Raw genomic sequence first — 16,494 nt, forward strand, 5'->3', positions numbered from 1 at the left:
CTTGAGGCTGTGCCCTAGCCTTCATTCACTGCCTCTCCATATGCTGGTGATAAGGATTAACCTAGTCCTTCCCCTACCAGTGCACATCCCCTTACGTCAGTAATATCTATTGCACAGCTGTGCCAAACAAAACCTCTAAGACCTGTTGTCATATTAAGGAGAGAACTTAATTTCTGGTTCCCCTCAGATTTTCTTACACGAGATGATATGAGAATTAGAAATCACAGGTGTTTCTGTCTTCTAAATCTGCACAGAGGAAGCTTCTCTTGAATTTGTACTCTTTACTGTTACTTTTTAACCCCATTAAAAGAAGAAAAGACGGAGCCTCTTGTAGCATTTAGTATTTTGCACCAGTTCCCCATGTCTTGATTCTTTGCAAGCTGAGACCCAGTTCTTCTGGTATGCAATCACCAAGTAATTCTGGAGCTGAATTACCATTTCTGAGAAGTGTACACCATGGCTTGATCTTCAGTGGATTCATGAACAGAAATGGAGAATGCATGTAATAGAGTAAGGGCCCATGTTAACAGAAGAAGAAAAAAATACACTAGGGCAGGAGAAACCCCTCTATCTTCCAGTTGATCTTCCACATCCGAAGGATAAGAATGTATAAACAGAGTGGAACACTGGTTTTACTAACAAAGCCCAGCAGACCACCGGACAATAATTTTAAATATTACACTGTAAATAAAGGATGTAATTTAAGATGCTGTTTTATGCACATCATAAAATAAGTCTGTAGCAGACAAACTGCAGCCAGAGTAGTTGCAGACCTCTAGTGACATTTTTACGTCTATACCACGTACCTCCACCTATTGAAGCCAATTCCAATCAGGTAAAACTGCTCTGAAGTACTTTTCTACAGCACTTATTTCTTCTTCAGTCAGCAATAGTATTAAAAGTCACATGGTCATTTGCTGTTGGCAAGAGAAGCATGGAGAAAAGTGCTGAAACAGGCAAGCATGATGGTGGCAGGCCTGGAAAGGCAGGCAGCTGAAACAGAGGGTGAAGACACTGTGGAGCCAAGGCAGAGCCTGAACATGAATTACCCAGAGGGTCTCCCCTGCCGAATGGCCTCAAAACCCCTCCTTCGTGGTTGGGGCTGAGATAGAGATGTTTACCAAAGAAAGTACGTGATCCACACATGATGAGCTGATTTTGAAGGTAAAGCATTTATGTAATTTCAATGCATTTATTATCAGGAGGTATTTTTCAAATGGGTTATTGTATTCCTATACATGTTCTTAGCACACCTACACCAGACTGCAAGAGCAGAAAAAGAAGTGTGTTAATTCTTCTGACTTCATTTCCATCATCTGTACACCAACCTTGGATGAGTACAAGTTTATATATGTTACAGTCAGAGTCTTCAGAGTAGATTTAGGACATAGGAATCATCAAGGCTCAGATGGGTTTGTCTGTCTGTTTTTTCTTGTTTGTTTGTTACTGCTGTATTCAGATATCCTAAGATGCACCATCTGCTTGAAAGGATGGCTTTAATGAAAAGGCCTACTGTGAAAACGCTGTGTCTGACAAAATGTGCAAGTGAGAAGGACAGCAAATACCCCATGTTCCTGCCTACTAATAAATAACGACTGTAACTTCTTGCTCAAGTTTTGCAAGAGCTCAATCTCCCTCAGCATCAACTCTCTGTTAACAATTCTAACCCTTCACCTAACAGAAACTTTCCTGCTTGAGGAGAGTTTTTGGCCATTTTCCAGGCCTGTTTGTGAGCCAGGCCCATCCACCTCAGTGTCCAGCTGCTGCCCGGCAGGGTGACAGAGGTGACTTTAGGCAGAGCCACAGCCACCCAGGTGCAGGTGCCTCACAGCAGCCAGGAGCTGACTCCAACACCTCAAGCGTGAACCCAAGCCAGAGCGACCAGTGCCCATGGTGAGTTTGAGATTATTTGCCCAATTTGCCCCTTTCCCACCTATCCCTCAGGGACCCACCATCCGGGCCCGCCCTCCCTCCTCCAGCTACGAGGGAAGGGCCGGCCATACCACCTCCACAGTCCCTTGAGGCCCGACGGAAGGGCGCCCACCTCGGCGCAGCTCAAGGACTACAGCTCCCGGCAGGCTCCGAGCCCTGCCGCGCGGCCCGCCGGGAGTGGTAGTTCCCCCAGCGGCGCTGTAGCCCCCGGGAGCCCCGAGCTGGCGGCGCCCTTTCCCTTCCGGCGATTGGCAGCGCACGCGTGCTGCTCCGGCCGCCTCTGCCCGGGCTCTGTGTGCGTGTGAACCCGGCGGGGTGCCGCTTCTCCTCGGCGGCTGGCTCTGAGGGCCGGGCCGCGGGGTCTCCCTCCGACCGCCGGCGCGGGAACGGAAGGGAAGCGGGGGGGGAACAGAGGGAGCCGCCGGGCGCGAGGCGCATGCGCGCAAGGGCGCCCCGCCGCCTCCGCCGCCCTCGTGCCCGCGGAGGGGTGGCGTTGCCGGCCGGCCGTTGAGCCAGTCACGCGGGCGGGGCGGCGAGCGGGGCTCGCGGCGGCAGGAGCGCGCACAGCGGCAGCGCCCGCCTTCGGCCCGCGCCCCGCCGGCAGCGCCCGCAGCCGCGCCGAGACACTGCCTGCCGCGAGGGAGCGGCGCCGCCGCCGGCCGGCCTCCCCCTCCCGCCCTCCTTCTCCTCCTCCTCCTCCTCCTCCTCCTCCTCCTCCTCCTCCTCCTCCTCCTCCTCATCCCTCCCCCCACTCCTCCTCCCGCCGGAGCGAGCGAGCGAGATGGCGGCCGCAGGGTCGCTGGCGAAGCACGAGCAGATCCTGGTGCTCGATCCGCCCACCGACCTCAAATTCAAAGGTGAGGGGGAGCCCGGCGCGGGGAGGGGGCGGCGGGACGCCCCGGCCCAACCCAACCCAACCCAACCCAGCCCGGCGGGGTGTCCCCTTTCGCCTCGGTGCTGGGCCGCCTCCAGGCGCCGCGTTCCTTCCCCGGGGCCGCCGAGCCGGGCCCTGCCCGCTCGGGTCCGTCAGGGGGTGGGGGGGCGCCGCCGAGCCGGTGAACGGGCTCGGCCGCCGCCATCTTGGGATCCCGTGGGGACTCGAGAGCGTGTCCGCGGCCCCCGCGGGTGCCCGCCCGCCGCCCGCTCTGCCGGGCGCGGCGCTCGGGGGCCGGCCGCCCCCTTCCGGCCCCAGCCGCTGCGCCAGTCCGCCCCCTGCCTCGGGGCGTCCCCCCGCATGCCGGGCGCCGCTCCGCTCGGGAGGCCCGGCCCTGGAGTAGCGGGGTCCGGGGAGGGCGAATCACTCTCATGTCTTTTCTGGATCCGCGAGGGTCTGCGTGGCCGCCGGTCGCTCTCCGTGGGGTGTCCCTCTGGCTGTAGAGGGTCGGCGGGGCCCCGAGGCGGGCGGTTGAAGTCTTGCCGCCGTGCCAGGGAGCGGGGGGTGTGTGTGAGGGAAACACGATTCACGGGGCGACCCTGACGCCTGGTGTTTCCCCCTCCGCGTCCTGCGGGCCGGCTGCGGGCACTGGTCAGAACCCGGCCCTGCCCTGCCGGCGTCCCCGCCGGTGCTGCTGCGGTTTTGCACCATCACTGTAGGGTGTGCGAGTGGCCGATGTGCAGGCGCTCGCACGCTCTCCCGGTGCAGCCTGGCCCGCTGGCCTGGTAAATGGCTCCCCGCCCTTTCCCCCAAGTTGTCATGTTTCAGACAGGTTCTCGGTACGTAAACAGCCAGCTCGCTCCTTTCTTGGGAACGAAGGAAGGGAATGCGTGCATTTCAGAAGTTTCTGTGTATTGGGTATTACATGCTGAGCGCACAACTGTGACTGGCATGACACGTTTCTATCAACATAGGTCCCAGTTAGTGCTGTTACCATGTGGGGCTTTTTCTCTGCTAATAAAATAGATAGTTGTGAAAAGGAAGGTTCTTCCAAAGATGAGTGATTCTTGAAAGGTAAGGGCAGAAACACAAGCATGCTAGAATAAGTCATTTTCAGTAGTATGCTGTGGTTATATTTTATACCCGTAGGGGCACTGATAAAAATTTCGGAACGTTTCAGATTTAGAATCTGCAATATTAGATTTTTTTTTTTAAGCTGTTAATGTTATCCGAACTTAGCAGCACATGTGCTTACCTAATCTTATAAATGTTTCCATTTTATTCTATTTCATTTTTAGCAGACTTATCTTTCATTGTTTTAGAGGGACGGAGTGGAATTCTTGATGGTGTAAAAAAAATCTTTAAATGGACAACTAGAACAAATTAATGTTTATGTTAGAGGAGAACACTAGTCTCCCAAAATACCTTTTGCTGGTCTGGCTTTTAGACAGTCTTTTAACAAACTATACTTGCATCATTGATCCATCAAATCAGTTAAACCCCAGAATCTGTCTGTTCACACATACTAATTTCTTGATAGCTTCAGTTTTTAAATTGCACATTCATAGACAGAGTCATAGCTGGAACTTACCTTTTTCAGTAAGGAACTTACCTTTTTCACAAAACCTTCTGTTTTGTGTTTGAAAATGCTGCCAGGTCTGGCTGCACTCAGATTGCAATACACTGCATTCTTACTGCAAGAACAGGTTGGAGGAAAATGGAAAATTTAAATTAAAAAGCTACTATGTCTAATTCAGAGCTTTCAAGCGTTGAACTGTCTTAAGCTGGAAGCCATGTGTGTGTGATATGAAGCGAAGTGATGATACAGGGAATACAGAATAAATACTAGATTAGAAATTCTGTCGGTATGAAGCCATTGTCAGTCAATGATCTTTATTGTGCTGCGTGTTTATGTACTTAAAGCATGAAATGTGTATTCTTTAGGTATAAACTCTGGTTTCAGGCTAATGCATGTATTAGCAAAATTCCTATAAAGCAGACTGAGCAAAACCAAAATCTGAAACATAACGAGACTGCAGTCTTAATATTCCATGGAAAGCACTGTCTATTACTATGTTATTACAGTAATATACTATAGAAAGAGCTATCTATTGGAAGAGGATCGAGTGCACTCTCAATAAATATTTTTTAACTGCTTATTATTCTGAGGTATTTAAAAAGGTTCGTGGGCACGAACTAATTCAGTTCTAAAATACTGCATTGAAGAATACAGTATTAGCAGGAGGGGATTCTGAGTGTTATCTTTTAAAAAGTAATTGGTTAGTAAGAGAACGTATTACTCAGAATAAGTGTAATTTAGTGTAGGAAAAAGTAATTTTTTTCAGTGCAGCTGATTGTTCAGGATTTTTTTTATTGGGACAATGTAATACTGCTGGTGTGTGTATAACAGAGATCAAGTTTAAGTCTAATTATCTAAATTGGACAAATAATTTTGTTGGTTTTCTTGCCTCAGGATGTGCTGACCTTTAGGGTAACAGTGACAGTAAAATGTGTTGGTATGCCCTCATGTAAAGAATTATTTAGGTTAAAAAGTATATAGGACTTGTCTTAAGGAGCTGTTAACAAGGCTTTAAATTTGTCATTGCCTCATGTAATTTTTTTTTAATCTGCTTCACTTGATTAGCAAAACCAAGGTCTGTAATACATTTGTTCTGAATTTTATTCCATTTCAGGGGGAAGTCTAAAGAACAGGTCCCATGGTGGCTAACACATTACACATTTCCCTTGGTGACCAAAAGATTAGAATCCTGTTTGTATAGTACTTTGTATTCCTAGAAATTTCAGTCATTAATGGTATTTTGGGTCATGGTTAATTGCCTCTGCTTTTGTGATAGCTAGATTTCTTTGGATTTTGGAACCATCAGGAATACCTAAAGAAAATGGCAAAACAAATAAGCACGTTTCAGAGTATTGTGCAAATGTGACAAGGGGCAAAATGGTACTTAAAGTGATGCAACTAAGAGGCAGTTGATAAACTATGTAATATGGGTTTCAGAGGCTCAGCATGGAGCATTGAGAATTTGCCTTGTGGTACTTGCATCCAGGTCTTCAGCCATATTACTCCTATGTAGGTTAGCTTTCTTCTGTATTTTAGTCTAATGTATTTTGTTGAGCTTAAAAAATCTGAAGTTTTGGGTTTGTTTAGGACTGGATAGGAAGAATGGAAACATGAGTCACTTAAAACAAACTAACATCTTCTGCCTCTTACTGGGGTCTTTTTCATATGACTCATGCATGTCATCATTGGCTGTAGCTGTAGTTTAGTGAAGATTATGGTAATCTGGAATTGGCTCCTTGTGAGTAAATGCATTTTATTTTTTTTTTAAGCAGTGTGTAGTTTAATAGCAGCACTTGAAGTTTTCAGTTCAGAGATTTCTAGCATTTTTATGGAAACTCAGTCTTCTTTAAGAAGCCAGTTTTGCAATTGTAAGTAACAGTAGCAGTTTAGGTTGGTCTTGGATGATGGTCCTTTTTAAAAAACCTTCACCAAATCTTTAAATCAGACATGGTTCTGCAACATCTAATTGAAAATCAACTCTAGTTGATTTGATGAGCCTTGGAAGATTAGTAGACAGTGTTCAGAATTTGAACTTCGTGTGATTCAGAGATGTCTGACTAGCAATATAAAAATGTCTGGATATTCTAAATTGATACCCTTTATTGAAGTTTGTGCTTACAAGTTTGTGAAATCCAGTTCTGTTACTTTTGTAAACATCTCAAAATAATGAGCACGCTTTTTTTTTTTGTTTTTGTTGTTACCTCGAGGCTAGAAATAAGTCAGCAAGTGAGCAGACTAACGTCCACTTTGAGCATGTCTGTGTGCAATGAATTTTCCCTTTGACTGTTTGAGTTACTGGGAGACATCAGTATAACAGATGATATTTAATTTCTGATTATTAGTCTGATTCATAATATAGGATTTTTAGTGTATAAAACCACCTGATCTGTTCAAATGACTCTTTCCAGGTGAGGCAGAGAGCACTTCATTTAAGTATTATGGCTCATTCTGAAATGCAGGTTTTGATGACCTTTTAAATAATACAAGAATATTGCTATAGATTATTTCGTAATCACTACGCTGCTCTTGGTAACATTGAAAGCCACAGGCTGTGTGTTGCTGCAAGTCGAGAAGGTGGAATTTAAAGGTAAAAATAGCTCAACGTTAAATGCATCCCCTGCCCTCAAGGTCCGTTGCCAGAATTGGCACAGAATATCTTTTAGTGTAGGCAGGATTTAAAGTTTGTTGCCTTATTTGTAAGTCTTGCTTATGTCAAATTTTGTGCCTGTTTTCACTTTATTCAAAGGACCAGCAAATTTGTAATGTCCCAGATTTCTAAGGTTAAAAAAAAAAAAAAAGGCAATTGGGATGTCAGTTTTCCGGTATCTTCATTCAAGAACATTTTTGAAGCTAAACAATGGGATTGCAGAGGGGAAAAACTGGTTGTGATTACTAACAGTTGTGGCTTCTTGATACTTAGAAATGATTCCATTGAAGTTAATGTTTTTGCTGGCTGAGTATTGTGTAATGACAAAGATTGACCATCCCATACAATGACTCAGTATTCAACAAGTAGTCTTTGACTTTTTTTTAATCCAAGAGGAATTCCTGGAATTGTTTATTCTTGCTGTATATCTGTACTTCTATCCACTGTTTTCTGGCTCAGATGTAACATTAGTAATTTTTAAAATAGTTATTAATGAAAATCAAGGCACAAAATGATTAGTGGTAATGTGTTGAGGAAAAGAAAAGAAGATAATGTTTTTTACCACATGTTGCTTATGAGGTGATATGTTAATACACGTCTCTACCATGGTGTTAGACTGCATTTAAATCTGACAAATGGCAGTTATGTTGATCTCTGAAGTCAGGCATGTTACAGGTGTTAGGTTATATTTTGGGAGATCTAGTTTGCCATTTGTTTTAAGACTCAATAATGGAAGATCTTGTGATGACAGAGGTATACAGCAGTGAAGGTTTGGAAGTTTTTCCTTTGCCTGCAATTTGTAGGACTCTGTTTTACTTAATATTGCATCTTCACTGAACAGAGAAACACTAGCCAAACCTCACTATCTTGTACTTCTAGTGTAGTCATTGGTTATAAAAGCTTCATTTTTACATTGTAAGTAGCATAGTGTCTACTCATCATGCTGGTTGAGACCTTAAGGAAGAGTTCTAGGTCACTGTAATACATCAATGTTAATATTGTAAAAAACCCTGTACTATACATGAACATTGTGCCATTGTTCAAGTCCAAGTCGAAAAGTAGAAACTTACCGCAGGTGCTTGTTTATGTGTCAGTTAATAGGTCTGAACATTTAGTGTACTGATTGTCCATTGTGGTATTATAAATTGTTCCTGTTTTGGCTTCACTGTGGTTTGTGAATATGTTTTACTTTCTGACCAACTTTGTCTTTGGGAGATGTTTGTTAACCAGGTCTTTGTGACCATCAGTCATTAAAGGGTTATTACATGCTTAGCTTGCAAGCCATAAATTCAGGTTGGAAAAGGCTGCTGGAGAGAACTTGCTGTGTGTAAAGTGGAAAAAACCAAATAATCACCAACTAGTTAGATAAGTATGACATTTTCCAGTGTGAAAATGGTTAATTTTCAAGGCATTTATTGCTAGATGAGCCAGATAGGTGTGTATAAGCTAATTTGGGGGGGGGGGGGGGGGGGGGGGGAGGGAGGATTGGCAAAATGACCAAGATAATTTCTGATGTGGTATTGTTGAAAATAAAAATGCAGAAACACAAGTTAGAACTTTAGAAACTTTGTTTTCCTTCAGGTAGTTAAGACTTTATCTGGTGCATAGTTGATCTTGGCCTCTTTAGCTTCTCTTGCCTTTCAGTTTTTTTTTGTATTGCATACAGTTAATTTCATTGCATTTTAAATTATTTGGCAATGTAGATGTCATATTTCATTTTATGGTTTGAAAGTATTTAGAAATACATGGTTATATAAAGTAAGTATTTTCAGTTTATTTCTATATGAACAAGATCTTGAAAGTTAAGATAGATTGCAAAATATTATCCTGGTGTAGGACTTCAGGTGTTTGGTTCTTAATAACATGGGTAAGAAAGACAAGGAAAACAACTGTTTGCCTGAATTTTAAAAAGACATCACATCAGAATTTTTCCCTTCTGTGTTTCTCAAAATGAGATCTCATTTGGAGTAATTCTTAATTTGATACTTCAGTGCTTGAATAGGTCTGACCTTGATAGTATGCAAAGCCTTAGAGGAAAGAACAATTAAAGACATGGAGATAAGTGGAACGTGGAATAAAATGCAGCATGAGTGTCCCGGGTACGATGTGCCAGTCTGATCTGAGACCTCCTTCTCTGTGTCTCCTTTTTTCATCTCTTCTGTGTGCCTCTGTCAAACAAAAATGGATCTTACCACTGGATTTCATTAAATTTTTTCATAGAACCGTTGATCGGTTTGGGTTGGAAGGGACCTTTAAATAGTCCGAATCCCTTCCTATTGGGAGGGACATGTTTCACTAGACCAGGTTCTCAAAGCCCCGTCCAACCTGCTTCCAGAGATGGGGCATCCACAGCTTTTCTGGGCAACCTGTTCCAGTGCCTCATCACCCTTATTGTAAAAAATTTTTTTCCTTTGTCCAGTCCAAACCTACCCTCTTTTCAGTTTAAACTCTGTTGCCCCTTGTCCTATCACTGCAGACCTGGTAAAGAGTCTTTTTTCATCATTCTTAGAAGCCCACTTTATATATTGAAAGGCCACAATAAGGTCTCCTAGGAGACTTCTCCAGGCTGAACAACCCCGACTGTCTTAGATCATCTTTGCAGCAGAGGTGCTCCAGCCCTCTGATTGTTTTTGTGTCTCTCCTCTGTACCCTAGTCTAACAGTTCCAGGTCTGTCTTGTGCTGGATGCGGTACTCCAGGGGTAGGAGAGCAGTAGGGAACAGAGCAGGAAGGGGTACGATCACCTCCCTTGACCTGCTGGCCCTGCTTCTGTTTATGCAGCCCAGAGTAGTATTTGCGTTCTGGGCTGCAAATGCGTGTTGCCAAGTCTTATTCAATTTTTCATCCTCTGGTATCCCCAAGTCCATCTCCACAGAGCTGCTCTCAATCCGTTCATCCCTCAGTCTGTATTTATGTTGTGGATTGCCCCAGCCCAGGTGCAGGACCTTGCGCTTGGCCTTGTTGAACTTCATGAGGTTCACATGGACCCACCTCTCAAGCCTATCAAGGTCCCTCTGGATGGCATTCCTTCACTCAAGGAAATCAACATCACCACTGATCTTGGAGTCATCTGTAAACTTGCTGAGGTTGCACTCAATCCCACTATGTCATTGATGAAGGTGTTGAATAGTGTTGGTTCCTATATGGATCCTTGAGGGATACCACCCATTACTGGTTTCCACTTGGCATTGAGGCATTGAATATACCCTTTGGACAAGACCACCCAGCCGATTCCTTATCCATCTTAACAGTCTATCCTCAAAACTATGTCTCCAATTCAGAGGTAAGAATGTTGTGGGAGACCGTATCAAAGGCCTTACAGGAATGGAGGTAGGTAACATCCATAGCTCCTTCCTTGTCCACTGATGCAGTCACTCTATCATAGAAGACCACTAGATTAGTCAGGCATGATTAGACCATGGTGAAGCCATGTTGGCTGTTTCCAGCTCCATATATTTCAACATCTTTCAGGAGGCTCTGCCCTATGATCTGAATATTGATTATTTGATACAGAAGTATCTGCAAAACTAATAATTAAGTTGCAGGTGAAAGAGCTTAGTGGCAAAAGGTAAGGTGGAGAAGGGAACAAGCTGTAAACTGCAGCACAGCTGTTGGGCTATTGGAAGCTTAATGAGGGCATTTCTAAAGGATGGACTGGTGTTGTGTTTGAGCTTTATTTAGTATCTTCATTTATGACCTTTGTATGGGTGGGACTGTGTTGGTAGAGTTCACGGGTAATGTGAAGTTAGATGTGGTGAACCCTCCCAAAAATTGTGCATTTGATGTGTGCTAGTAATAGCACTGTTATTTTCTCATTTTAGTTGGAAATGATGAAGAAATAAAACTAGAGACCAGTACTTCATCACAGGTTTACTGTGAGTGTGATGAGTCATGAAATGGGGCAAATATGAGACTGTAGTTTTGTAATGAGGGAAGTATTAATATCAGGATTTATGGCACTGATGAAGCTTTACTTGAATGCATCCCTGGCAACCTAGTCAAGAGAAAATGAACCCAAATGGGAATGGTGCAAATAAAAAGTTATTAACATAAGTGAAGGAGAATAGATTGGATTGTTTATCTTAGCAAAATGAAGACTGAAAGGGGATCTAATTGCTATCTATAAATATATCAGAAGAAGTAAGCACTGGGGAAAAGAAAAGCTATGTAGGCTAAAGGGCAGGATTGGTACAAAAATGAATTGACATCAAGTGTCTATGAATGTATTTAGATCATTAGAAATTAGTTAAATTTCAAATCTGAACCATGACAGTCTGAACCAACCTTCTAAAAACTATGTGGGCAAAAATAGTTATAAATTCATCAGATACCATCTTACAAAATAGTATGGCCTTTAGAAGGCTTTTCCTAGGTCATGAGGTTATGATATTCTTGAAAGTTTGGTAGGACAGCGGTGGTACCTAATTATGTACTTAAGCTAGAAGCTGGTATGTCATATTACATTCCAAGACGTTAGAATAGCATGAGTGAGACAGGTATTTAATGTTTTTTTCTTTGTAAGAAGGGGTGTTCATTAATAAAAAATTGTATACCTAGGATTAACTGCTCTGTGTGTGAAGTAAACTTAGTGATTATAATTCATAGGAGTATGATGTTGATTTAACATGTTTAACATGTTAACAGTATGATGTTAATATGGCCACTAAGTCTGGTAGACCAAATGAAAGTATAAACTATTTGGTTTCTAATTTGGATGTCTATTAGACATCTACTAGACATGTTCCGTGCTACAGCTCAAGTTGGAACTCCAGCTGCGTCTGTAGAAGCGAGCTGAGTGGTCCTGGGAAGCATGGCTGCATTAGCTCACCTCAGTACTGTGGCGTGAAGGTGAGGAGGGACAAGACTGTGACTGAATGGAACTTGCATTTAAAGCTTGTCTTTGTGTTCCTGAGTGACTTTAGGGTACTTGGCTGTCAGAGATTTGGGAGACAGAGACCTGTAGTCTGTGCTTCCAGAAAAATGAAAGGTCACGTCGCAAGTGAAGTGAACTGTTCCTGTCTTTGGTAGGCAGTCCAGTATTAGCTAGACCTGTCTGTTGGAAATTTTAATGTCTGATGTATAAGCCTGTTTAGACTGGGCCCTGTGTTATGTGCTGAGGTTAGACACTATCTAACCATCAGACACCTGAAACTCTTGTTTTGGTGGTTGGTTCTCCCCCCCCTTAAGAACGCATGGGCTTTTGCCCACACTGGAGAAGCGTGAAATGGATTTATTTTTAAAGTTACTTTGTTGCACTGTTGGGATACTACTTGCAAGGAAACTGGTGAAAACCACGAGAGCTCTGGTGTTCTGTTTAATGTTTGAGCCAGGCCTCTGATACCCAGTTCTTGGAGGACACTGGGAAAAGTGCTAGGTAACAGCTTTTGGTCAGGTCTTCTGTGGAAAGACTGATTTTCTATGTGCCGCTGCAGCTGTCATCTGAGATGATTACAAGGATTCTGATTACTGCTGTAGAGTTTGAAGAGTATCTCATATGTTACAATTCAGAGCAGAAAGGTGTATCCAATTGGAAATTTTGTATTTGAGGATGCATGCATATTTTAGGATGCTGAATATTTGAATATTTTAAATGGCAGATCCGGGCTTTTCAGCATCACTGAAGCCTTTTGTAAGCTATATAGCAGTTTAAAATACCAAGCAAGTTTCAAAGGAAAAAGAAAGGGAGAAGTTACTTGTTTATTTGGTTCTGTTCAAATTTGCTGGTATTCTTGATACCTAACAGCCTCTGTAATTGTCAAATTCATTAGTTATCCTACCTTATGCAAATAAAGGGAATAGTTACTGCAGCAGGAAGGGTTTATAACGCTCTCTGTACTGACCGAAATTGTTACTATTACATCTGTGCTGAAAGATTGCTTGTACGTATTACTTAGTTGTTTCAGGACCTCGGGATTAATTTGCTGGTTTAAATGTTCTTGTTTAGCAATAGTAAAATATTTCCACTGCTCTTGTTATTTCAGTGGTGAGAGCATTTTGGGATGACTAATACTGTATCATTAGATTCATAAGACTTTATCCTAGTAGTATTATGAGCTGCCAATTTTAGTATGCTTTTAGCGGCAGCAAGAATAACAATATAACTAAATAAAGCTAAATTGCAAATAAGGAATTCACAGTAACGTGGAGGTTAAGTTTAAGTAACAGACATGCCTTTGATGTTAGTAACATGACAGTTCTTTAGTGATGGCACTCATTCAATAGGAAAAATATCAAGAATAGACATATGACTCACTGCTAGATTTTTAAGTTTTTGCTAAATGCATTATCTTTGGATGAAGTTATTTGATGTTATTCTATTCTGTTCTATTAGCGGTGTTTGTCGTTGAGGCTAAAGAAACCATTTTCCATATTTAACATTAAATGCAGGACAATTTCCTTTTAGTCTGTGTTTTATCTAATATATAAAGTAGATAATGTTCTCTTTACCAGAATTCGTGGTAATGCTCTGTGGCTGTACTTTACCATTGAGATAGATGCTTATTGCATTTTTACTGTATTTTTTTTGCTGCTAACAACTTGTCAGTAACAGGCTGGGGTGAATAGGAAATTTTGATCCAGCAAATGTAACAAACAAAAAAAAAATTGTTTGTTTTGTCTGCTTTGAAATGCCACTGTATTGTATTCCTCTTTTATTTTTTTGTCAGAATGGTAGGCAAAAGGTTTAAATTCCCATTTTTTTTACACCAGCTTCCAGTGAAGCATGCATGCCAGCGTCTGCACAAGCACCTCTAGTAAGCTGTATAGCCATACATGCATGCCTGCTCCTTTGACAGAGGAAGATGAGCTCTTTTAGGATTAAAACCTGGGCATTGTCTCAGCACTTTTTAGAAGGAAAAACCTTTGACAGAAACATAGCAGCATGGATGCTGACAGCATGTCATTGTGGGGAGCTCAGATAAAATCTGATGTTACCCATAGTAAACAGTGCTAGCCTAGAATTAGGCTTCAGAAGCTGTGGACGTTGTGGTGTGTCAGCTTCCTTATAAAGCATTTTTTGCATTCTGACATTTACATGCAAGTTGATGATAAAACTAATAACTCTTTCTCAAGTGCCAGGGTAGGAAGAAAAGCGAAAGATATTGTATTATTGCTCTAATACGTGCGTGTCTACCTAAAAGCCACGGTTATTTGTAGTATTACTAATCTCGCACCTTCATCCACTGATTAGTCCTGATCATTCAGACCTATAATATTGAAGCATCAATCCATGAAACTTAAACTGTTACGCTTCATAGACTGTGAATAATTTTAATATAGGTGATTTGTTAGAATCCGAATTTTTCAAGAAGGTATTTGAATGGTCATGGTCTTGCTATTTCAAGAGGAAGGAGTTGTGTTCATTGGCAATGCACGTTATGGATTTTCTTCAGATTATTTTCACAGAGGTCTGAATATTAATTTCTTAAAACTAATTTATGGAAATAAACCCCATTCCTTTCTTCTGTGTCTGTTGTGTCACTTATGCTTTTTCAGAAAGTACTATAAAATTGATTTGAAACAGTAGAGTGCTTTGCACATATTTTAATATTAGCTTTTTTATCTGACAGTCAAGGTAGTTTTGACTCACTGCAGAACACTGGTCTTTCATTTTTAGACATACTTCCTTCAGTACCCTTGGTGGAAGATGCTCAGGTCAGGGAATATTTAAGTAAATTGGACATACTTAAGTCTTAGGGCCCTCATGGAATGCACCCACAAGTGCTGAGGGGGCTGGCAGATGCAGAAATGGGCTGACAGGAACCTTGTGAAGTTCAACAAGAAGTGTAAAGTCCTGCGCCGGGGGAGGAACAACCCCATACACCAGTACAGTCTGGGGGCTGCCCAGCTGGAGAGCAGCTTTGCAGAACAGGCCGTGGGGGTCCTGGTGGACACCAGGTTGACTAAGAGCCCAGCAATGTGCCCTTGCTGCAAAGGTGGCCGGTAGTATCCTGGGCTGCATGAGGAGGAGTGTTGCCAGTAGGTCGAGGGAAGGTCCTTCTCCTCTGCTTAATGTTGGTGAGGCCACAACTGGAGTGCTGGGTCTGGTTCTGAGCTCATTGTAAGAGACACATGGACATACTAGAGAGTGTCCTGAAGAACCGGGAAGGTTATGAAGGGACTGGAGTATCTCTCCTATGAGGAAAGGCTGAGGGAGCTGGGACTATTGAGCCTGGAGAAGAGAAGGTTCAGGGTGGTAATCTTATCAGTGTCTCCAAGTACCTGAAGGGAGGTTGCAAAGAGGACAGAGCCAGGCTCTTTCCAGTGGTGCCCAGTGACAGGACGGTGTGCAGTGATCACAGCCTGAAACACAGGAGGTTCCCTCTGAAATCGGGAAACAATTTATTTTTGTTTTTTAACTGTGGGAATGACCAAGCATGGGCACAGGTTGGCCGGGAAAGCTGTGGAGTCTCTGTCGTCTCTGTCCTTGGAGACACTCACATGCTCTCTGGACACAGTCCTGGGCAACTGGCTCTGGGTGTCCCTGCTTGAGCAGGGGGTTTGGCCCCGATGACTTCCAGAGGGAGGGGACCTCCACAGGTCCCATTCCGCGATTCCCATAACAAATGATTGGAAAGAAAACCAGTTTAATTTGGGCCTAATTAAAAAGAAAAAAAAAAAATCCAACTCTTTTACATCATGCGAATGTAGATTACATGGGGCTATGCAAATTTAATGTCTTTATTCCATTGTTACTTCCAATTCTGGCACAATGAATTGATGGAGATCTTCTGTTCCTGTCAGGTCTATTGTAAAAGTCATTTAACTTGTTCTCAAAATTTGTCTTGCTGGCTTTTAATATTACTGTTAGTTTCTATCCTGCTGATTTTAACTTCATTCTCATTCATTAGTGGTCACGTTGTCAAATGCAATAAATTATTTTTCTCTGTCAGCCCAACCTGACTTTATTTTGTGCTGAAAGAAAAATACTCTGCCTAAGTTTGTTTTGGTAAAGATGCCATGAAGTGTTGTGTACGTTTAAAGTGCTCTTGGAATTTCAAAGGCAGTGAAGCAGTTGTGAAAAAACAGCATCCGACTTAAAGCATATAATCCCAATAGTTTTTGAAGTTATAGTGTTAACATACGCATTTTAAAGTGTTTGGGTTCCTTTTGCCAGTCTGTGTACTTTTTAATGTGTACTTGTATTGTTTTAGGTGTGGCTGAATGTATCACTTTATTGTGCCAGTTTACAGCTTAAATAAACTTTAGTTCTGTTTATGGAATAGAGTGCTTTCTGACAGAGACAGCCTAGGTATTAGCTTTTACAACAGCTACAGTTCAATGTCTTAAATCGAAGAGGACAATATACTTAAGCTGTTTCATATAAAATGCTGTTGAACTTGTTTCATAATGCATGCTCATTTTTTACAACTCTGCCAGTTATCTGCCTTCTAATTATCAAAGATTTTATGTAATTTAATAAAATTAGAATTTCTTACCAATTTTAGGTAGAGGCAATATTCTA

General features: G+C 42.6%; 1 protein-coding gene across 3 annotated transcripts in view; it reads left to right on the forward strand.

The window, feature by feature from the left end:
- Positions 1 to 2,185: 2,185 nt before the first annotated feature.
- VAPA (VAMP associated protein A) overlaps positions 2,186 to 16,494 on the forward strand; it is a 32,483-nt gene continuing 18,174 nt past the window's right edge. The window contains exon 1 of one of the 3 annotated variants that reach the window (XM_030471026.1): positions 2,186 to 2,789. In XM_030471026.1, coding sequence (XP_030326886.1) covers positions 2,714 to 2,789 — 76 coding nt within the window. In that variant the 5' untranslated portion in view covers positions 2,186 to 2,713. Of the gene's footprint in view, positions 2,790 to 13,750; positions 13,784 to 13,833; positions 14,019 to 16,494 lie in introns of those variants that run through there. The other 2 variants (XM_030471204.1, XM_030471110.1) reach the window with 2 other exon arrangements.

The sequence above is a fragment of the Strigops habroptila genome, chromosome 1, assembly GCF_004027225.2.
Source record: "Strigops habroptila isolate Jane chromosome 1, bStrHab1.2.pri, whole genome shotgun sequence".
NCBI classification, from domain to species: domain Eukaryota; kingdom Metazoa; phylum Chordata; class Aves; order Psittaciformes; family Psittacidae; genus Strigops; species Strigops habroptila.